General features: G+C 47.6%; 2 protein-coding genes across 2 annotated transcripts; one reads left to right on the top strand and one right to left on the bottom strand.

Moving 5' to 3' along the window:
- Positions 1-380: 380 nt before the first annotated feature.
- Positions 381-5,077, bottom strand: RPL10 (ribosomal protein L10). Its single transcript, XM_081894879.1, has 6 exons — positions 4,921-5,077; positions 1,959-2,017; positions 1,652-1,759; positions 1,427-1,565; positions 947-1,109; positions 381-612 (listed from the first exon to the last, which is right to left on the bottom strand). Exons 1-6 carry the CDS (start codon positions 4,941-4,943, stop codon positions 457-459), a joined length of 648 nt encoding a protein of 215 aa, XP_081751005.1. The 5' UTR covers positions 4,944-5,077; the 3' UTR covers positions 381-456.
- A 1,231-nt stretch (positions 5,078-6,308) lies between these two features.
- IDH3G (isocitrate dehydrogenase (NAD(+)) 3 non-catalytic subunit gamma) lies at positions 6,309-16,905 on the top strand. Its single transcript, XM_081895010.1, has 14 exons — positions 6,309-6,447; positions 7,324-7,365; positions 8,336-8,347; positions 9,343-9,440; positions 9,584-9,696; positions 11,299-11,359; positions 11,981-12,113; positions 12,835-12,968; positions 13,349-13,451; positions 14,013-14,159; positions 14,506-14,600; positions 15,101-15,161; positions 16,104-16,199; positions 16,677-16,905. Exons 1-14 carry the CDS (start codon positions 6,379-6,381, stop codon positions 16,677-16,679), a joined length of 1,167 nt encoding a protein of 388 aa, XP_081751136.1. The 5' UTR covers positions 6,309-6,378; the 3' UTR covers positions 16,680-16,905.
- Positions 16,906-17,069: the final 164 nt, after the last annotated feature.

Raw genomic sequence — 17,069 nt, 5'->3', positions numbered from 1 at the left:
GTTTATCCTAGATAATCCTATTTTTGTTTCAGTTGAACCAACCAACCCTGATGAAGCAGGATACTGCCTCAGTAAGCCATACATCTATAATGCACACTGAAATGGCCCCCTTCCCAATCTGCTCTGAATTACAGGGCAACCTTTTCCTGTTTACTTTGCCCTGGAAGTCTTGCAGGTTTTTTTGCCCCATCCCTAGGAATGCTCATGGGAGACCAGCCTGAGGGATTCACTACTGTGAGAATTGTCTTGTGTGACACTGACAAAGGAATACTGATATTCAAATTCATTACTATGTTCACTTGTTTCCAAAAGCGGGTGAAGGTATGTTTGATGTTATATCAAACTCACAGTAACATTAACATAACAGTAAACAAAGCAGCTCAATAGACATTTTTTATTTCCATTCATCTTCCTTCAAGAATTGAGGAAAGCAGCTTGTGGATAAACACCGAGCACTTATGCTGCATGTAATGCACGCCACTTGTCCAGAGGGCCTCTGTTGGGGATGTATTTCACTCCACAGCCATCAGGGATAAGGCGCTTCTCAGCCACCATGTCCTCAAATTCATCAGCATTGAATTTGGTGAAGCCCCATTTCTTGGAAATGTGGATCTAGGTGAGAGAGAAGACATCAGAAGCTTGCCTCAGACTTCCCAGCTATTATGCATCTACTACTGAGTATCAGCCTGTCTTTGTTGAGCTGAGATGCAACACCACAGGTCAACTGGCCTGTCCCTCCATACCAACTTACAGCCAGTCACTGTAGATAAACGTCATATGACAAAGTTCATTCTCGGCAAAAGGTTGTTAAGAGCAGCAAACTAAAACTTATGATCTCACTAGCTATACTGAGAGATTTATCTCGTTTTGCACCCTATCTTTAGTGGTGCAACGCCTGTATACTTCTGGACTGACAGTATTCTTCCCCCACCAACACACACATTACCTTCTGGCGGCCAGGGAACTTGAACTTGGCTCTGCGCAGTGCTTCAATGACATGTTCCTTGTTCTGCACCTTGGTACGGATGGACATGATGACCTGGCCAATATGCACACGGGCCACAGTGCCCTGAGGCTTACCAAAGGCTCCACGCATTCCTGTCTGGAGTCTAATAAGAAACAAAAAAACCAAATCTTAGGGTGTTATCCTCAAGGACTATACCATGCTGCTACACCCACCACCAGTCAAGCCCTCTTGGCAAATGTAGATGCCAAGAGCTTCAGCCAGTCATGCACCTCACCAGGACTCAAGTGTTCCCAGGGTCCCTTAAGGTGCACTGTACAAGGAACAGAGCACGTACACAACCAAGGGAGTTACTGTGCGCAGTCAGTGCACACCACCCCCCGATAACAGCAGGGGCTGGTCGGCTTAATTGACTGCAAGGTCAATTTTAACACCAGGACTGGGTCTCTACCCATTCCTCACCTATCAGCTCCAGCACATGACAACATCTTGTTGATGCGGATGACATGGAAGGGGTGCAGGCGCACACGGATGTGAAATCCATCCTTACCACAACTTTTCACCATGTATTTGTTGGCACAGATACGGGCGGCCTCTAGAGCTGCAGAAAGAGAGACAGGGTGAATGGGACAGACCGTTGAAGCACAGCAAAAAGAGTGGTTTGAGTGGTCTGTTGGTGCTCTGTACCTTCTGATGAAAGCTGCTCATATTCATCTGACACCATGTGCCCACAGAGTGGGAACTCATCAACCTTGGCCTTCTTCCTGCCCAGGTCAAAAATCCTGATCTTGGGATCTGGAAAACAGAAAGTAATATTATCAGCCAGTTCACTGAAACTCGGATTTCCTAACAGGCCAAATTAGGTGCAATCCACTCTGACCAGGCAATTAAGTCTCATCAGGCTATCCTCTGTTGGATTAAATTCTACATTCCTATCTGAATGCATGCAGTTCAATTTAACAGTTCATCAGGCAAAAATGAATATCTTACTTACCAGGAACACCTCTACAGAAACGGGACTTGGGGTAGGGCTTGTTCTTGCAGTATCGATAACTAGAAGAAAGAGACAGATAAGGTAGTCAGAAACAATTTTTTGAAATTAAAGTCACAATTGCTGAATATGTTAAACCAGAAATAGGGAACCTATAGCCTTGCATAAGTTGTTGAACTACAGTTCCCATCAACCCTTGCCTTTGGCCATTCACATCTGGTTGGGGGTTGGTGGGTTAGAAACTGGTCCAAGACGCAGTCCCAGATATTAGCCTTTTAAACCAATTTACCAGCCTAATGGAGTTTAGCAGTGGAAGGATGAAGAGCTCCAACTTTCCTTCAGCAGCTCATTGCATGTCTATGCTGGGCAAACATAAGGAACAGAATCCTTCTTCCATGTTGCTAGTCTGCTCACTTGCCACATTCAATTTCTTGCTGCCTATGGCTACCAAGCAAGCACTAAATTAAAATATGTCTCATATAATTAATAAAGAGCATGTAGACATTTATCTGTATTTATTGGCTTTTATTTTCTTACTAGTAGTGTTTCTTAACAGTAAGGGAAGTTCTGTGAACCCAATAACTTCTACTTTCCCTATCGAAAGCAAGGTGTTTAACTGGAATTTACATTTGGCTGACAGATCTGGCTCCCGTCCCAAGATCAATAGTAATTTCTGCAGAAATGTTTACCTCAAAGTTACACCATGGTTTGGACAATCATTTTCGGCTCAACAAACCATGGCTTTTGAACCTTGGAATGGGCACTTGTGAGAAGTATGTCTCCTATTCCTCATCAGTTTCTATGCAAAGATCTTGGCTTGTATTAAGACACAACCAGGAAATCTGGATTTATGCTGGCCTGCTGGGGTGGTGTGTGACAGAATGGCAAAATGGGGGAACGCTCAGCCCCAATGTTAGTGCCTGGCTTCATAAAAGTTTATGAGGCCTTGAATGAAATTCTGAACCAGGCCATTAGGTGGTCTTAGGCAACTCTCAGTCTCAACTCTCTAAGCTTAGTATCTAATGCTTAGTGTTGTAAGAATAAAATAAAAGAATATTTATGTGAAGCACTCTGAAGACTCCCACACATACAGTGGTGCCTCGCAAGACGAAATTAATTCGTTCCGCAAGTCTCTTCGTCTTGCGAGTTTTTCGTCTTGCGATGCACGGTTTTCCATAGGAATGCATTGAAAATCAATTAATGCGTTCCTATGGAAAAAGCCTTCCCCCGACCTCTTCTGGCGGGCGGCATTTTAAAATCGCCCGGGACAGCGGAGGACTTCTCCGCTGTCCGGGGCGATTTAAAAGCCCCTGGGAAGGCAGGCAGGGGGGACAAAGGCTTTCCCGCCCGGCCGCCCGGCTTCGGGACATCGTTCCGATGCCGGGCGGCTGGGGGAGGCTTTCCTGCCCCACCGCCCGGCATCGGGACGATGCCCCGATGCCGGGCGGCTGGGGGAGGCTTTCCTGCCCCACCGCCCGGCATCGGGACGATGCCCCGAAGCCGGGCGGGGGGGGGAGGCTTTCCCGCCCGGCTTCGGGACATCGTTCCGATGCCGGGCGGCTGGGGGAGGCTTTCCTGCCCCACCGCCCGGCATCGGGACGATGCCCCGAAGCCGGGCGGCTGGGGGAGGCTTTCCTGCCCCACCGCCCGGCATCGGGACGATGCCCCGAAGCCGGGCGGGGGGGGGAGGCTTTCCCGCCCGGCCGCCCGGCTTCGGGACATCGTTCCGATGCCGGGCGGCTGGGGGAGGCGTTCCTGCCCCACCGCCCGGCATCGGGACGATGCCCCGAAGCCGGGCGGCTGGGGGAGGCGTTCCTGCCCCACCGCCCGGCATCGGGATGATGCCCCGAAGCCGGGCGGGGGGGAGGCTTCAAAAGCCGTCCGGGGGCTTTTAAATCGCCCCGGACAGTCCCGGGGCGATTTAAAAGCCCCCGGTTAGGCAGGCAGGGGGGGCAAAAGTCTTTGCCCCCCCTGCCTGCCTTCAAAAGCCGTCCGGGATAGCGGGAAGCGCTTCCCTGCTATCCCGGACCGCTTTTAAAATGCTGGCGGTGGGGAGCAAAGCCTTTCGCCCCCGCCGGCCTTCCTGGACCTCTTCTGAAGTCCGGAGGGGGGGGGAAGGCTTTGCTCCCCACCGCCAGCATTTAAAAAAAGGTCCCCGAGATTTCCCTATGGGCTTTCGTCTTGCGATGCAAGCCCATAGGGAAAATCGTCTAGCGAAGCGTCGCAAAAACCGAAAAACCCTTTCGTCTTGCGGGTTTTTCGTCTTGCGAGGCATTCGTCTAGCGGGGCACCACTGTATTAGCATCATACTGTACTCAACTGCATCCTACTCAAGAGTGCATCCACTGAAATTAGTGGACCTGTTAGTTATACCTGCTTGCTTCAGTGGGCTTGTACTCTAAGTACAACTAGAAGTGACTACCACCCAAACCCCTAACATTATGGATATTAGGGACAAAGAACACGGGGAGGCTTCAGCCTTCATGTCCCGCTTAAGGGTTTTTGATACATGCATGCAGCTGGCCACTGCTAGGAGGCAGGATGCAAAATGAGGCAGGCAGCCCTTGCTCAAATGTGTCAGAAATCTCATCTTTTTTATGCTAAACTCACGGGGGGAGGGTGTACGGAGTGCGTGCTTGGGGTCTAATAGCCATCCCACGAAAGCGACCTTGCTGCTAAGAGCCACCACAGGCGGCAACGCAGAAGGGTCCACGGGCCACAAGCAAGCCGTGAAAGCCCAGAGCCCCCAAGGCGGGGCCCGTTTCGGTCGCCCACCCTCGGCCTCCCCGATCGCGGCCCCCGCCAGAAGAGGAAAGCGGGAGATGCGGCTGCCAGGAGAGACCCCTTTGGGCCTCTCCTCTCCCCTTCCTGGCAGAGGCGCCTCCCCGCGCCCTCGCCAGCCCCCGACGGAGCGGCCACGCGGCCTCCTCCCGGCCTTGCCCGTCCTCCGGGCGGCCCAACTCACCAGCGCGCGGGTCGGCGGCCCATGGCTGCAGGTCTGAGAGGCAAAGAGAGAGAGAGAGAGTCAGTCCGGGGCCGCAAAGGGAAGCGGGCCGAGCGCAGGGCCTGCTTCTGGCTCTCAGGCCCAAGCCGCGCCGCAGCCGCCTCACCCGCGTACTCACCTCGCCGAGCGGAAAGAGAGCGGGGAGCGCGCCTGCGCGCTGCTTATCAACGCTGCCGCTCTAGGACGGCCGCGGACACAGAGGTTGGGCCTTGTCTGGACCGGAAGCAGCGGAAGCTTAACGGATCCGGAAGGTCGTCGCGACACATTAGCTTCCGGGTTGATTTTAGGGGAAACGTTCTTCTGACTCCATTTGCGTGGATGTTTATGCCTTTAACTGAGGGCTAGAAGGGCGAAGGAGGTGCCCGTGCAATTGAACATACATTTGCTGCCGAAATTTTTTAGATGGGAGATCTTAAAAACAACAACCACCCTCCTGTCAGTGCTGATCGTTATAATACCCTCAGTATTTTGAACTATATAACGTGTGGAATTGCCCATGGCTTTTGAGTTAGGTTTTCGAGGTCTTTATTCATGGGAAGGCGCTGCAAAGCCTCTGTCGACCTCCGCTCTTACGTGGCACTTCGAAATACAGTAACATAGTTGTTCTTTTTATACATCTATATATCTTTATCTACTGTATATTATTCCTGTAATCATTGTACATATAAATAATAAAACATGTACTGTACATGAGTGACAAAAAAATGGGCCATCGGGGGTGTGAAATGCTAAACATTACAATACCGTAATAATGAGGTAAACCAGTTCAATAAATTCTTCAAAAAATCAACTTGGGAAACAGAGTAATAGTTGTTTTATTAATGCGGCTGTAATAAGCAATTTTGTCGAAGGTTTACAGAAAAACAGAGCAAAGACTTAATTCACACTGATGTCCAATATGTATAATTTAACTTGCTGGCTTTCCGTATAGTCTCCCTCTCCTCAACCCCGAAACGAGGAGCAATTTTATGAAGACGTCCTTGCTTTCACAGTTCTACTCTTACTAAGGACGCATTGCAGCTCTCGTTGCATTCAGTTCAAATCATAAATAAGCAAAAGCAGCACTAAACGAAGAGCAGAATAATTAAACGAATTTCTATTCGTTTGGCGCCTACTGTGAGCCCTGCTTCCTTTGGACATTACGACCTGCTGGGTTAACTACTAATAAAATGGCAGCTGTGAGTTATTTATGGTTGCAAAGTACGAATGAGAATGCTAGGAGAATATCCCGGAGAATATCCACCGGGAATTATAAGGATCTCAAGCTCTGTCAGAGAGGCAGGCTAAAGCAACTTTACTGCGCATGCGCTCCTCCCGCCGCTTGTGCGGGAAGACGCGGTTTCTTACGGGATTTCGTCACAGGTCTCGCGGTATCTGGATAAGACTCCTCTTAATTCGCCCCCCTCAGAAGATTCAAGGATGGCGGCTTCGGCAGTTTTGTACACTGGCAGGCAGCTGTGGAGGCCAGCCTTGTTGGCGTCCCGCTCGGTAAGACGACGGGTTCTACTGCGGTTGTGGACACTGACCTTGTCCGGAGGTGAAGGGAAACCGGCGCCGCTCCTTGGTTTCCTCTCAGGGGAGGGGGTGGGCGGGCTGGGGCAACCGTTGCCATGTTTCCGATTGGTTAAGGAAGCAGGCGGTGGGTGGGACAAAAGGAGGATGGTGCTTTAGCATTGGCTGGCCTCTTATGGAAAGGTTTTTTTATTGGGCGCTTCCTTTGGGACTCGTTGCGTAGCAGATAATTTTGATTGGGCGATTGATAGGAGACTAGGAGAGAAGAATTAAAGGGCTAAAAGCACAACCAAGGAAATTAAAGCAAAGGAAACAGCCCTGTTTGCACGAGCTTATTATTAGTATTGCACGAGATTATTATTATTATTAGTAGTAGTAGTAGTAGTAACCTCCATAGTAATGAGTCTGGAATAACTGCCACCCATTGCTTTCATACAGACTTCTTTATTAATTGCATTTATCTCCCACCTTTCATCCAGGGAGCACAAGGTGGTTCACACTTTTTCTGTTGCTCCCCATTTATTCTCACAACAGCAACCCTGTGAGAGGTTGAGAGGCTGGCCCACAGTCACCCAGTGAGCGTCATAGCTGAATGTGGATTTGAACCCTTCATTAGCATTAAATATTTGATCATTTTTGATGGGACAGTTGAGCAAGAACACTTTGACAGAGCAAATATCCATCTCTAGCTTCTGGCAAAGGGGAGTAAATGAAAGATCTCGCTCAAACCTGGAATTTCACACAGTCAGGCAGGACACCTAGTGTTTCATTCCTGTCTTGTAAGAATCCTTTATTTCTGGATTCCCCAAATCACCTTCCTTAGGCTATGCTGTTTTTCTCTCTCCCTCACAGGTGCAGGCTCTAACAGATGGCAGTCGCAGGAATGTGGCCTCGGTTTGTATCGCTTGTGCTTGCCATCCTTTGTCACAGAGAGATGTTAGGGGAGGCACTCTGGTGTTCTCTTGTACATTATTTCCCCCACAAATTCACTGACCGCTGTCTATGGACAGATGCGGGATGTAAATGGTCCTGATGTGACATCTGTTTCTAATCTCTTTACTGATTGGGCACCCGAGGAGTTGGGATCAAATCTGGTATGCAAACAAAATGTTGCAATCTAGGACAGTTTCTCCTCTTGGAGGAAGATGTTCTAATGGGCTCTGCCATATTGACCTGCCTTTTCCATGTCTTCTCTCTGTTCAATTGGAGTAATAATTCTGACTTATTAACTGTGTAGGGAAATTACAAGGTACTAACAGCCTTGTACCTTTTTAAATCAATGGTTAAAAATCAGTGCAGTTTTCAAAGGTTCAGTCCATTATCTTGATTCAAAATGGCATCCAATTTTATCACAACATAGATGAAAACCTGCTCCTTGATTCACAAACTGTTGTGCAAAATTTGGTTATGATATATTGAAGAGGTATCCAAATGCATAGCAAGCAACTAACTTTCCAAAATACATGGAAAAAATAAAAAGATCTGTGGATAACATTTCAGAGGCACCAGATATGCTTTCTGGACCCTTGGAAGTTTGGTCTTGTAGTCCTTAATACACTCTGGCTTCCCTGTTCACTAAAGCTGGTGTCCGTGAGGATTAGAATCCTGGTCATACTTGTTTTAAAATGAAAGAAATCTTTGACTGTTGCAGCACACAGAGGAAGTCACACTCTGTAAATTGCAGTACTATAATGGCTCTATGGACCTAAGAGATTGTAAAGCACTCTGCTGGTTAAAATGCTAGGTGAAGGATCTTGGCAAATGTTTGGTTAACAATATATTTTTTTTATATACTGTGAAACTCCTGTTCTTTTTTCTTTCTTTCCCATCTTCCCAATATCTGTTCCTGATACATTGGCTACAGCAACAGACTATTGTAAGTAGTTTTCCTACCATTTCAGTTTTAAACTTGGAGTTACAGCCAATGGGTTTAAGTCTCCTATTCCAATTATCAAGTATTCACCAGGCTGCAAATGTCCCAAGCTGGATGGTAACTGGCAAAGAGTGGTTGCTAAGACTGACACTACTGAGCTAGAATATATGGACCATTAGTCCTAAGTTATTCTTTAGCCTTTTATCCCAAGTTGGAAATAGTGGGATTAAACCTTTCTTCAATTTGGTTTTGGAAACACTGTCTCCTGAATGGGGTTTGATAAGCTAGAGTTGGGAATACTGGTGTCTATATTTACCACTGGAAACCAAAGGTTAGAGTGGCTAAAATTCAAGGCAATTGAGAATATCATGACAATCCTTAGTGCTGGTTGAATGTAGTGTAGCAAGCTAAAAGAATGAGGTGAGAATGGGGTGGTCTGCTGGTTAGAATAGAGCAGTCAGTGTTACCTGGCTGGGATCTAGGACTCTCAGGGTTTCATTCTTCACTTTGGACAAAGAATCTATACCCTTGTTGTTTTTAAGCTCTCCTGATCATCAGAAGCTTGTCAGGGGTTCCTCATAGGGAAGGAAGATCCATAAGGATGAATCAGCTTGTTTGCCTTCCATGCTTTGTGTAGGCATAGGGAAGTGCTGAGCATGTTCTAGGATGCTCCCCCTAGTTAGCAAGGGGTGTCAGTGAAGCCCAGTAGGCCTGACCAAGCACTCCATGCAAACTGAGTGGGTGACTTAGAAAATGCCCCAGAACCCTCTGCAGTGTGGGCGGGGGCATTTCATGGCAGACTCTGCATGTCGGTGTGGAAAGGGTTCTTTGGAGACTTGTCTGAAAGGCATTGGCCTATGTGAACATGGTAGGGATGTGTAGTGACTGAGAACAAAGGCCTCCTAAGATTCCTGGGCAGGGGTGTGGCCTAGCCGAAAGGATTACGATTTGCAAGATTTTGTTCTAAACTGCCTATACCTGCACCTCTTTCTCCACAGCCTCCACCAGCCAAATATGGGGGGCGCCATACTGTGACAATGATTCCTGGAGATGGGATTGGGCCGGAGCTTATGCTTCATGTCAAGGAGGTGTTCAGGTACAAATTTCCTCTCTGTGTGCCTCTCCAGAGCTGTGCATAAGACCCAGAAGGCCTGCTTGTGTGCACTGACCTTTTTGCCTCTCAAAGCCATGGCTGGAATTCACCTTGACTGCCCCACCCTTCTCTTCTCTCTATCCCAGGCATGCCACTGTGCCTGTGGACTTTGAGGAAGTTCTGGTCAGCTCGGAGGGATCTGAAGAGGACATGCAGAATGCTCTCATGGCCATCCGGCGCAACCGTGTAGCCCTCAAAGGTGATCCTTTGCTTTTCACAGCATGCGGAATTGTGCCAAGTTCTGCATAAAGTGAAGTCGAAAGGAGGAGAAAGGGGTGTCCTGGGTATCTTTTCAGGGGGCGGTTGGAAAGGGTAGATTTGTTATACTGGGCTGCATGGGCTTAGTAAAGGCCAGTATCCATTTATTTTCCAAAGCCACATTTTGGATTCATCTGGTCCTCTTCCCTTCTTCCCTTCCTCCCTCTTCAGTCCCAAACGAGCCTATTCTAGGTTTCGCCTTAACAGTATTTGAAGATGCTTATTTTTTTATTACATTTATATACCGTCTCTGTCTTCCAAGGAGCTCAAGATGGTGTGCATGGTTCTCCTCCTCCCTATTTCATCCTCACAACAACCCTGTGAGGTAGGTTAGGCTAAGAGATGGTGACTGGCCCAAGGTTACCCAGTGAGCTTCATTGCTGAGTGAGGAGTTGAACCCTGATCTCTTAGGTCGTAGTCCAATACTCTGCTGCATTTAAACCTATATCTAATATTGCATCCTTGTGATAGCTCTGGGAAACTGGTGCTGCTTATTCCCATTTTGTGGATGGAGGAACTGAAACTAACAGCCTCTCAGTACAGTTACAGCAACAGCCAAGGTGACATTTTTCTACCTTCGCCGCATCAAGCAGTTGGTTCCTTACCTTTCCCGCCCCGACCTGGCCACAGTGATCCATGCAACGTTTATCTCCAGGCTTGACTACTGTAATTCACTCTACGCGGGGCTGCCCTTGAAGCTGACCCAGAAACTCCAGAGGGTGCAGAATGCTGCAGCGAGGCTCCTCACGGGGTCTCTGCCATGGGAGCATATTCACCCAGTGCTTTTCAAGCTGCACTGGCTCCCGGTGGAGTACAGGGTGAGATTTAAGGTGCTGCTTTTGACCTTTCAAGCCCTTCACAGCCTAGGACCCTCGTACCTACGGGACCGCCTCTCCCGGTATGCCCCACGGAGAATCTCAAGGTCCATAAATAGGAACACCCTAGTGGTCCCGGGCCCTAAGAAAGTTAGATTGGCTTCAACCAGAGCCAGGGCCTTTTCAACTCTGGCTCCGGCCTGGTGGAACGCTCTGCCTCATGAGACCAGGGCCCTGCAGGGTCTGATTTCTTTTCACAGGACCTGTAAGACAGAGTTGTTCCGCCTGGCCTTTGGCTTGGAGCCAATTTGATTCCCTCCCTCTCTTTCTTTTTTCCTTTCTTTCTCCTCCTGCGGTGAGGCTACATTTTAATATTTTAATGTTTTCATATTTTACTGTTGTATTTTAATTTTGTTTTTAAGTTGTAATCATTCATCTTGTTTTTATTATTGCTTGTAAGCCACTCTGAGCCCGGCCTTGGCTGGGGAGGGCGGGGTATAAATAAAAATTATTATTGTTGTTATTATTATTACATGTCTGACTGCTGTGGAATCTGAATCCAGATTTCCCAGGCTTGATATTTTATCCACATTTGTTTCTAACCCATCAGGAAAGAGGACAATTTATATAGCTGCAATTTTCAGATTGCCCCATATTGGTGTGTTATGTTTACTAAGGCCAGGGAGTGGATCCTCTTGTTCACTGGTTCTCTTTTCCTGGCTTTATAGGAAATATCGAGACGAACCATAACTTACCACCTTCTCACAAGTCCCGGAACAACATAATGCGGTGAGTTGAGAGAGAGGCTTAGCCCAGTTGCCAGGCAGAGCCTAAGAGTTGGGAGTGTGGTTTAGTCCATATACAACCATTCATTTCCATTTTCTACCCCTGCCTAGGGGCTTAAAAAAATAGTGGAAGGAAGTATGTAAATGAGGCCAGTAGTCTTAATTTCTGTATTGCTTCCCATAGTGATGCCACAAGTCACAGGACTGACGTGTTACTCTAGTATGCTACCCACACATTATATGCAGCTCTGCCCTCTGTTCCTTGGTGTGGTTTTGCTTCTGGTCTGCTGAGCTGGAAAGCACATTGGAAAAGCAAGGGGCAGCATTGTTGCTGGTTGGGTGTGACCCTGCATCACAGCCAGACCCATCAGCCCTCCTGCTCCCATCCAGGTGTGCCACAGAATCTCATTTCCAGTGATGTGGGTTGGTCACCATCCATAGCATATGAGGTTCATCTCTCTTAGCGACACGATACTCTTGTTAAGGCAATTGGTGAAACTAGGGAGAAGGTGGATCTGGGGCAGAAGGAACAATTGTGCTTTCTGAAGTACACAGAATCACAACAGTTGTTATTCTGAGTAGAATCTGTGCCGTGTGACCTTTTCCTTTCCCTCTGATTCCACAGCACAAATCTGGATCTGTTTGCTAATGTGATTCACTGCAAGAGCCTTCGAGGAGTGGCAACCAGGCACCATGACATTGACATACTCATAGTCCGAGAGAACACGGAGGGAGAATACAGCAGCCTGGAGCACGAGGTGCTAGTTAGCAGAGGCAACCACTTTTGCTCTCTTTATTTCTCTCCAAATCCCCCTCCCTCCTCAGCCCTATTTGCATTGGGGCAGTGCTGTTTCTTCTCCAGGTGGGCGTTTTTTTCCTTTCCTTTCCTTCTAAAGCATACTAACTCTCTGCTTGTGGCATATCATGATCAGGATTGAGTGGTGATGGGATAGTCCTGCTATATGGCAAGTGACCTTTTAGTGAGGTGTCAAAGATTGTATGATGGTGGCCAGCAACTAACAGTCCAGGGGTTCAGTCTGGCTCTCATCCTTCAATTCCAGGGATTCCTTCCTGTGATTGTGTACTTCCAAATGGTTCCTCCTGACAAAACCCAAGATGTTGGCAAGTGGCTTTTTTCAGTCACAGGGGCTGGCTCTGTAAAAGCTCCTCCATACTAGCATATTCACTCACTCACTCACTCACTCACTCACAGACATTTGCTTTGTCTTGTATGGGTGTGAAAAAAACAGGCGAAGGCTGCAGCTCTTGCTCAGTTAAATAGATGGCCTCTGGCCAGGGTTCTATGATACATCATAGGGGAAAACCACAAGCAGAAAGTTGGTTTCCTAAAACTGGCAATCCCTCCAAGGATTGCAGTAATCTTTCCAAGTAGGACATCATTTCCCACCCAGTCCCAACTGAGCTATAGATAGAAACTAGGAGTTTTGATTTTGCCTGTTCTGCTCCTGCCCCCTCCAGAGTGTCTCTGGTGTAGTGGAGAGCCTGAAGATCATCACAAAGACCAAGTCGCTGCGCATCGCAGAATATGCCTTCAAGCTGGCGCATGAAGCGGGGCGTAAGAAGGTGACCGCCGTCCACAAGGCAAACATCATGTACGTTAGGGAACATGTAGGCCTTTCTTCAGCGTACGTGTGTGGAAGCAGGAATGGGTGTATCTGGGGGTGGTGGTTTTCTGGCTCAGTGGAGTAAAGTGTGCCACAACTTGTGCCCAGTAGGAGATGCCTCAGTTCTTATTTATGCATCCTGCAAATCAGGCCATTGTGCCGTGAAATTTTATTCCTAGGCTGCCAAGTCAGGGATCAGGTTTCTGTTCTGTGTGGAAGAGGTAGGCTGTACAGGCCTGACTGTATGCTAGCATCAGAGACCTTTCTGCTCTTGTTCAGGAATACCACAAACTTTTACTGCCTCTACAGTTTGTGGTGCCTTTGCTGCAGCTCTGGCTGAAATTTTCCCTTTTTTCCTCCCACATTAGGAAGCTGGGTGATGGCCTTTTCCTGCAGTGTTGCAAAGAGGTGGCAGCTGGCTTCCCAAACATCACATTTGAGAGCATGATTGTTGACAACACTACTATGCAGGTACTTGGATGTTCTCGTCTTATGTCTAGCTGCCATTTCAAACACAGGACACCTGAGTCTTCTTTGTAGACAGCTCAAATCTTTGTGTTTTTCATTCTCTTTGGCAGTGCTGTTCAGGGATTCCCACCGTAAGTCCCTTTCAGATTACCACCTAAATCCATTCACATGGATTCAACATGCACAGGAGTCAGTCCCAGCATTTTGTGCCCAAAAGCATAACTTTGGGGGTTTTTTTTTGTTTTTTTTTAAAATAGAATCAGGAGAACTGGAAATGTCAAGTTTTGTAATAGTCAAAGCAATTGTTATAAAGGAAACGGAAGACATTTCTCAGGATTTACTTTGGAGGGAAAACAAGTTGGCTAATGTAACTTTCTGTTTAGAATATGTGACTTTTGCAGATCATTCAGAGAAATTGTTTAAATTAGGAGTGCTTTTATGAAAGCTTCCAGGCAGACCTGAAACTACATTACTGTTCTGTTGTGGCTGGGATGGGTGGGGAGAGGAGGGGACATGAATCACTACTCTCACCTTTACATTCACTGCTGTCTCTGATTTTCCTAGTTGGTGTCCCGTCCACAGCAGTTTGATGTCATGGTTATGCCTAACCTCTACGGCAACATTGTCAACAACGTCTGTGCTGGACTGGTTGGGGGCCCAGGCCTGGTGCCAGGTGCCAATTACGGGCGTGATTATGCAGTTTTTGAAACGGTGAGTTTTTGAGAGGGTGGTAGATGTCAGGCTCTGGTAAAGTGGGGGTGTGATGAAGAAGCACCGAGGGCAGGAATGCTACTTGGCTGAGTGAGAAAGGGCTCCTAAGGCAGAGGCTCTGGCTTCCAGATGGGCCTGAGCACCAGGATCTCTCCAGTAAGCATCGCCTGGAAGAAAACTGAGGGGGATGGAAGAGAGCAGAACACACCAGCAAAAAAACAGGCCACTTGTATCTTTGCCTCTCCATTATTCTATGTTGGTTTCTTTCATTTTGGAAACCCTCTTGCTCCCTCAGACAATATAGCCTGCTCTCTCAATGCCTTATCTCTCTTTTCTCCCTCTTCAGGCCACGCGCAATACTGGCAAGAGCATTGCTGGCAAGAACATTGCCAACCCCACAGCCATGCTGCTCGCCAGCTGCATGATGCTGGACCACCTCAAGTACGTGTGCATACCCCTTTCCCTTTCTCCGCTGCCGCCGCCACTGCCTAATACAACTGCTGCAACTGTTTCCCCATTTCCCAACTATGAGAGCCAACGTGGCATAGTGGGTTAGCCTCTAAGATGGGGGTGTGGAATCTTTGGCCCTCCAGATGTTGCCATCATCACCCCTGACGGTGCTTGCTATGGCTGATGGGAGTTGTAGTTCAGCAACATCGGAGGGGGGGGGGAAACAAAGTTTCTCTTCACCTGCTCTAGGCATTCCCAAGCTCAAATATCTACTCAACCACTAAATTATTGGGCGATACTAGATGGAGAGACGTATCTAAAATGTGGGAGCTACTGCACACTTACCTGATCGTCTTGGGCAAAAAGTGTGAGACCAAAATGAAATGTTTGTCTCAGTGGCAGATTCTTCCATCATAATAGGGGAGGGTGGGGGAAGAGAGACTGCATTTGTGCTGCTGTTTCTCCCCACTTCACTCTGTTGTTCATTGCAGACTGCACAACCATGCATCAATTATCCGCAAGGCAGTTCTGGCCTCTATGGACGAAGCAGAAGTGAGTTGCTTTTTCCCTTCCCAGGCCAATGGCCTATCAAGAGAATTGGGGATAACAGGATTAGCTACAGTCACTGGGTGTTCTTCTTGGGTCTGTACCCAAGCAGAGGAAAACTATTGTCAAGTATCTCAGATGGATTTCTTGTTTGTTTTGGAGGGAACCCAAAATGTGACTTTCCATTCCAAGTCATGCTTTCAAGGGAGGATGCAGCCATTGGGCCCATGAGTCTCTAAAGATCCCTAAGGCATGACAAGGATGGCTGAGCAGGTACTAGTCCATGTGCCCTACTGAGGGTGCAGTTGGATCAGAGAACATGGCCATGACTTTACAGCAACGCAGGGAGTTGTAGGGAGAAGTAAATGAAGAAGCTTGTGTCAGTTGGTACAGTGAGGGAGCAGAAGTATCAAGTTGGTGGCATTGTGGAAAGAGGGTTGGGCAGAGTAGTCTATCCCTTCAATTGGTCAAGAGCCACAGGTTTCCAAGAGTGCACAATCATACGTGCACAACCACAGGATGTAAGTATGTGTCTGCATGTGAGTCTCCCTTGGTAACTGTCCTTACACTTGAGTAGGTAGCCCATCTTCACTGCAAACGTCTGTTGCCTTTTTGGCATTTTCATTTGTGGATGCCATGGGAAACAGTTTTTAACTTGGGGATATCTCTAGCTCTCCCATCCCTTTGGGAACTGCAGTTTCCAGTGTTTTGCTGGGAGAAAGGGATGATTGCAGTGCAGATACACCAAGTGTTCTAGGGGCTTGCAACAGTGTTTACAGATAAACAATAAAAAAATGAAGGTCCCAAAATGCATGTTTGGGCTGAAGGGGGTTCTTGGCTCCCAACAGTTTGAAGACAGACTGCTAGTTAACTAAACGGAAGACTGTGAAGGGGCGGTTGTGAGTGAAGGTGGCTTAATACAGCTTTTTCTTTCTTCTTCCTCTCCAGACTCACACACCAGATATTGGGGGCCAGGGTACAACCTCAGCGGCTGTTCAGTCCATCCTGCAACAGATCAAAAAATCTAACCCGAACCTGGCACAGGTGAGTTGTTTTGGAAGGTGACAGGTTTGCAGCTCTCAAAGGGGGGGGAGGGTTGAAGTGGAAGGTGAGGAAGGGAAGTTATAAGATTTTGATTAAGTGCAGACTTCTTGAAACTTTTTCAAGAAATGTCATCATACCAATGTTTTTGTATGATTGTACTTGCTTGTCCTTACTGAGCAGCTTCTGCCTTTAGGGACTGGATGTAAAGCAGAAGGAAGGGCAGGGGCTTAGTGGGCACTCGCAGCAGCAGAATTTAGGGGCTGCATGGACATGAAGGATCCTCCTGCAACTGAAGCCGAGAAGTTTTAAACTTCACTTGTCCCTGCCTTAGGCTTTGCCTCTTTACAAAATGGGAATTTTAGTGATTAACCAGTGTGAGGTTGGACAGAATGGAATATAAATAGTTCTTAGTCTGTGTAGCTAGCTTTGCTAAAGACCATTCAATCCTTTTTACCTTTGCCTGTTGTTGTCTTTTAGTGATTTTCTGAAGCCAAAGAACCAGGCTCAATAGCCGTTTGAGCTTCAACTGAAACAAATACTCCTGTCTGCCTAAAAAGAGGCCGGAGCAACTCTGCTGCCTGTGACTAGAACAGACTGTTCCATTGTGAAGTAGCCAAGCACAAACTCCCATCTTCTGTGTATAGTGTGTAAGATGGCAATTCACACCCACCTCACTAAAGGGAAATAAATGGAAATGTGAGGCCTATCATGTCTCTGTGTCTCCTGCTTTTAGGCTGACTAGTAGATAAGCACAGCTAAGTGGATTAATGGTGTGGTGAGAGAGAGCAGCAGGGGAGAGGAAAGTTTGGGGCTATGGAGCATGGTTTTTATCATAGGGAAGGATCCTGGTGACTTACACCGAAGGAACTT

Source organism: Podarcis melisellensis (assembly GCF_964234715.1).
Source record: "Podarcis melisellensis genome assembly, chromosome: 17".
In the NCBI taxonomy this organism is placed as follows: domain Eukaryota; kingdom Metazoa; phylum Chordata; class Lepidosauria; order Squamata; family Lacertidae; genus Podarcis; species Podarcis melisellensis.
This window is presented reverse-complemented; position numbering and strand designations above follow the sequence as displayed.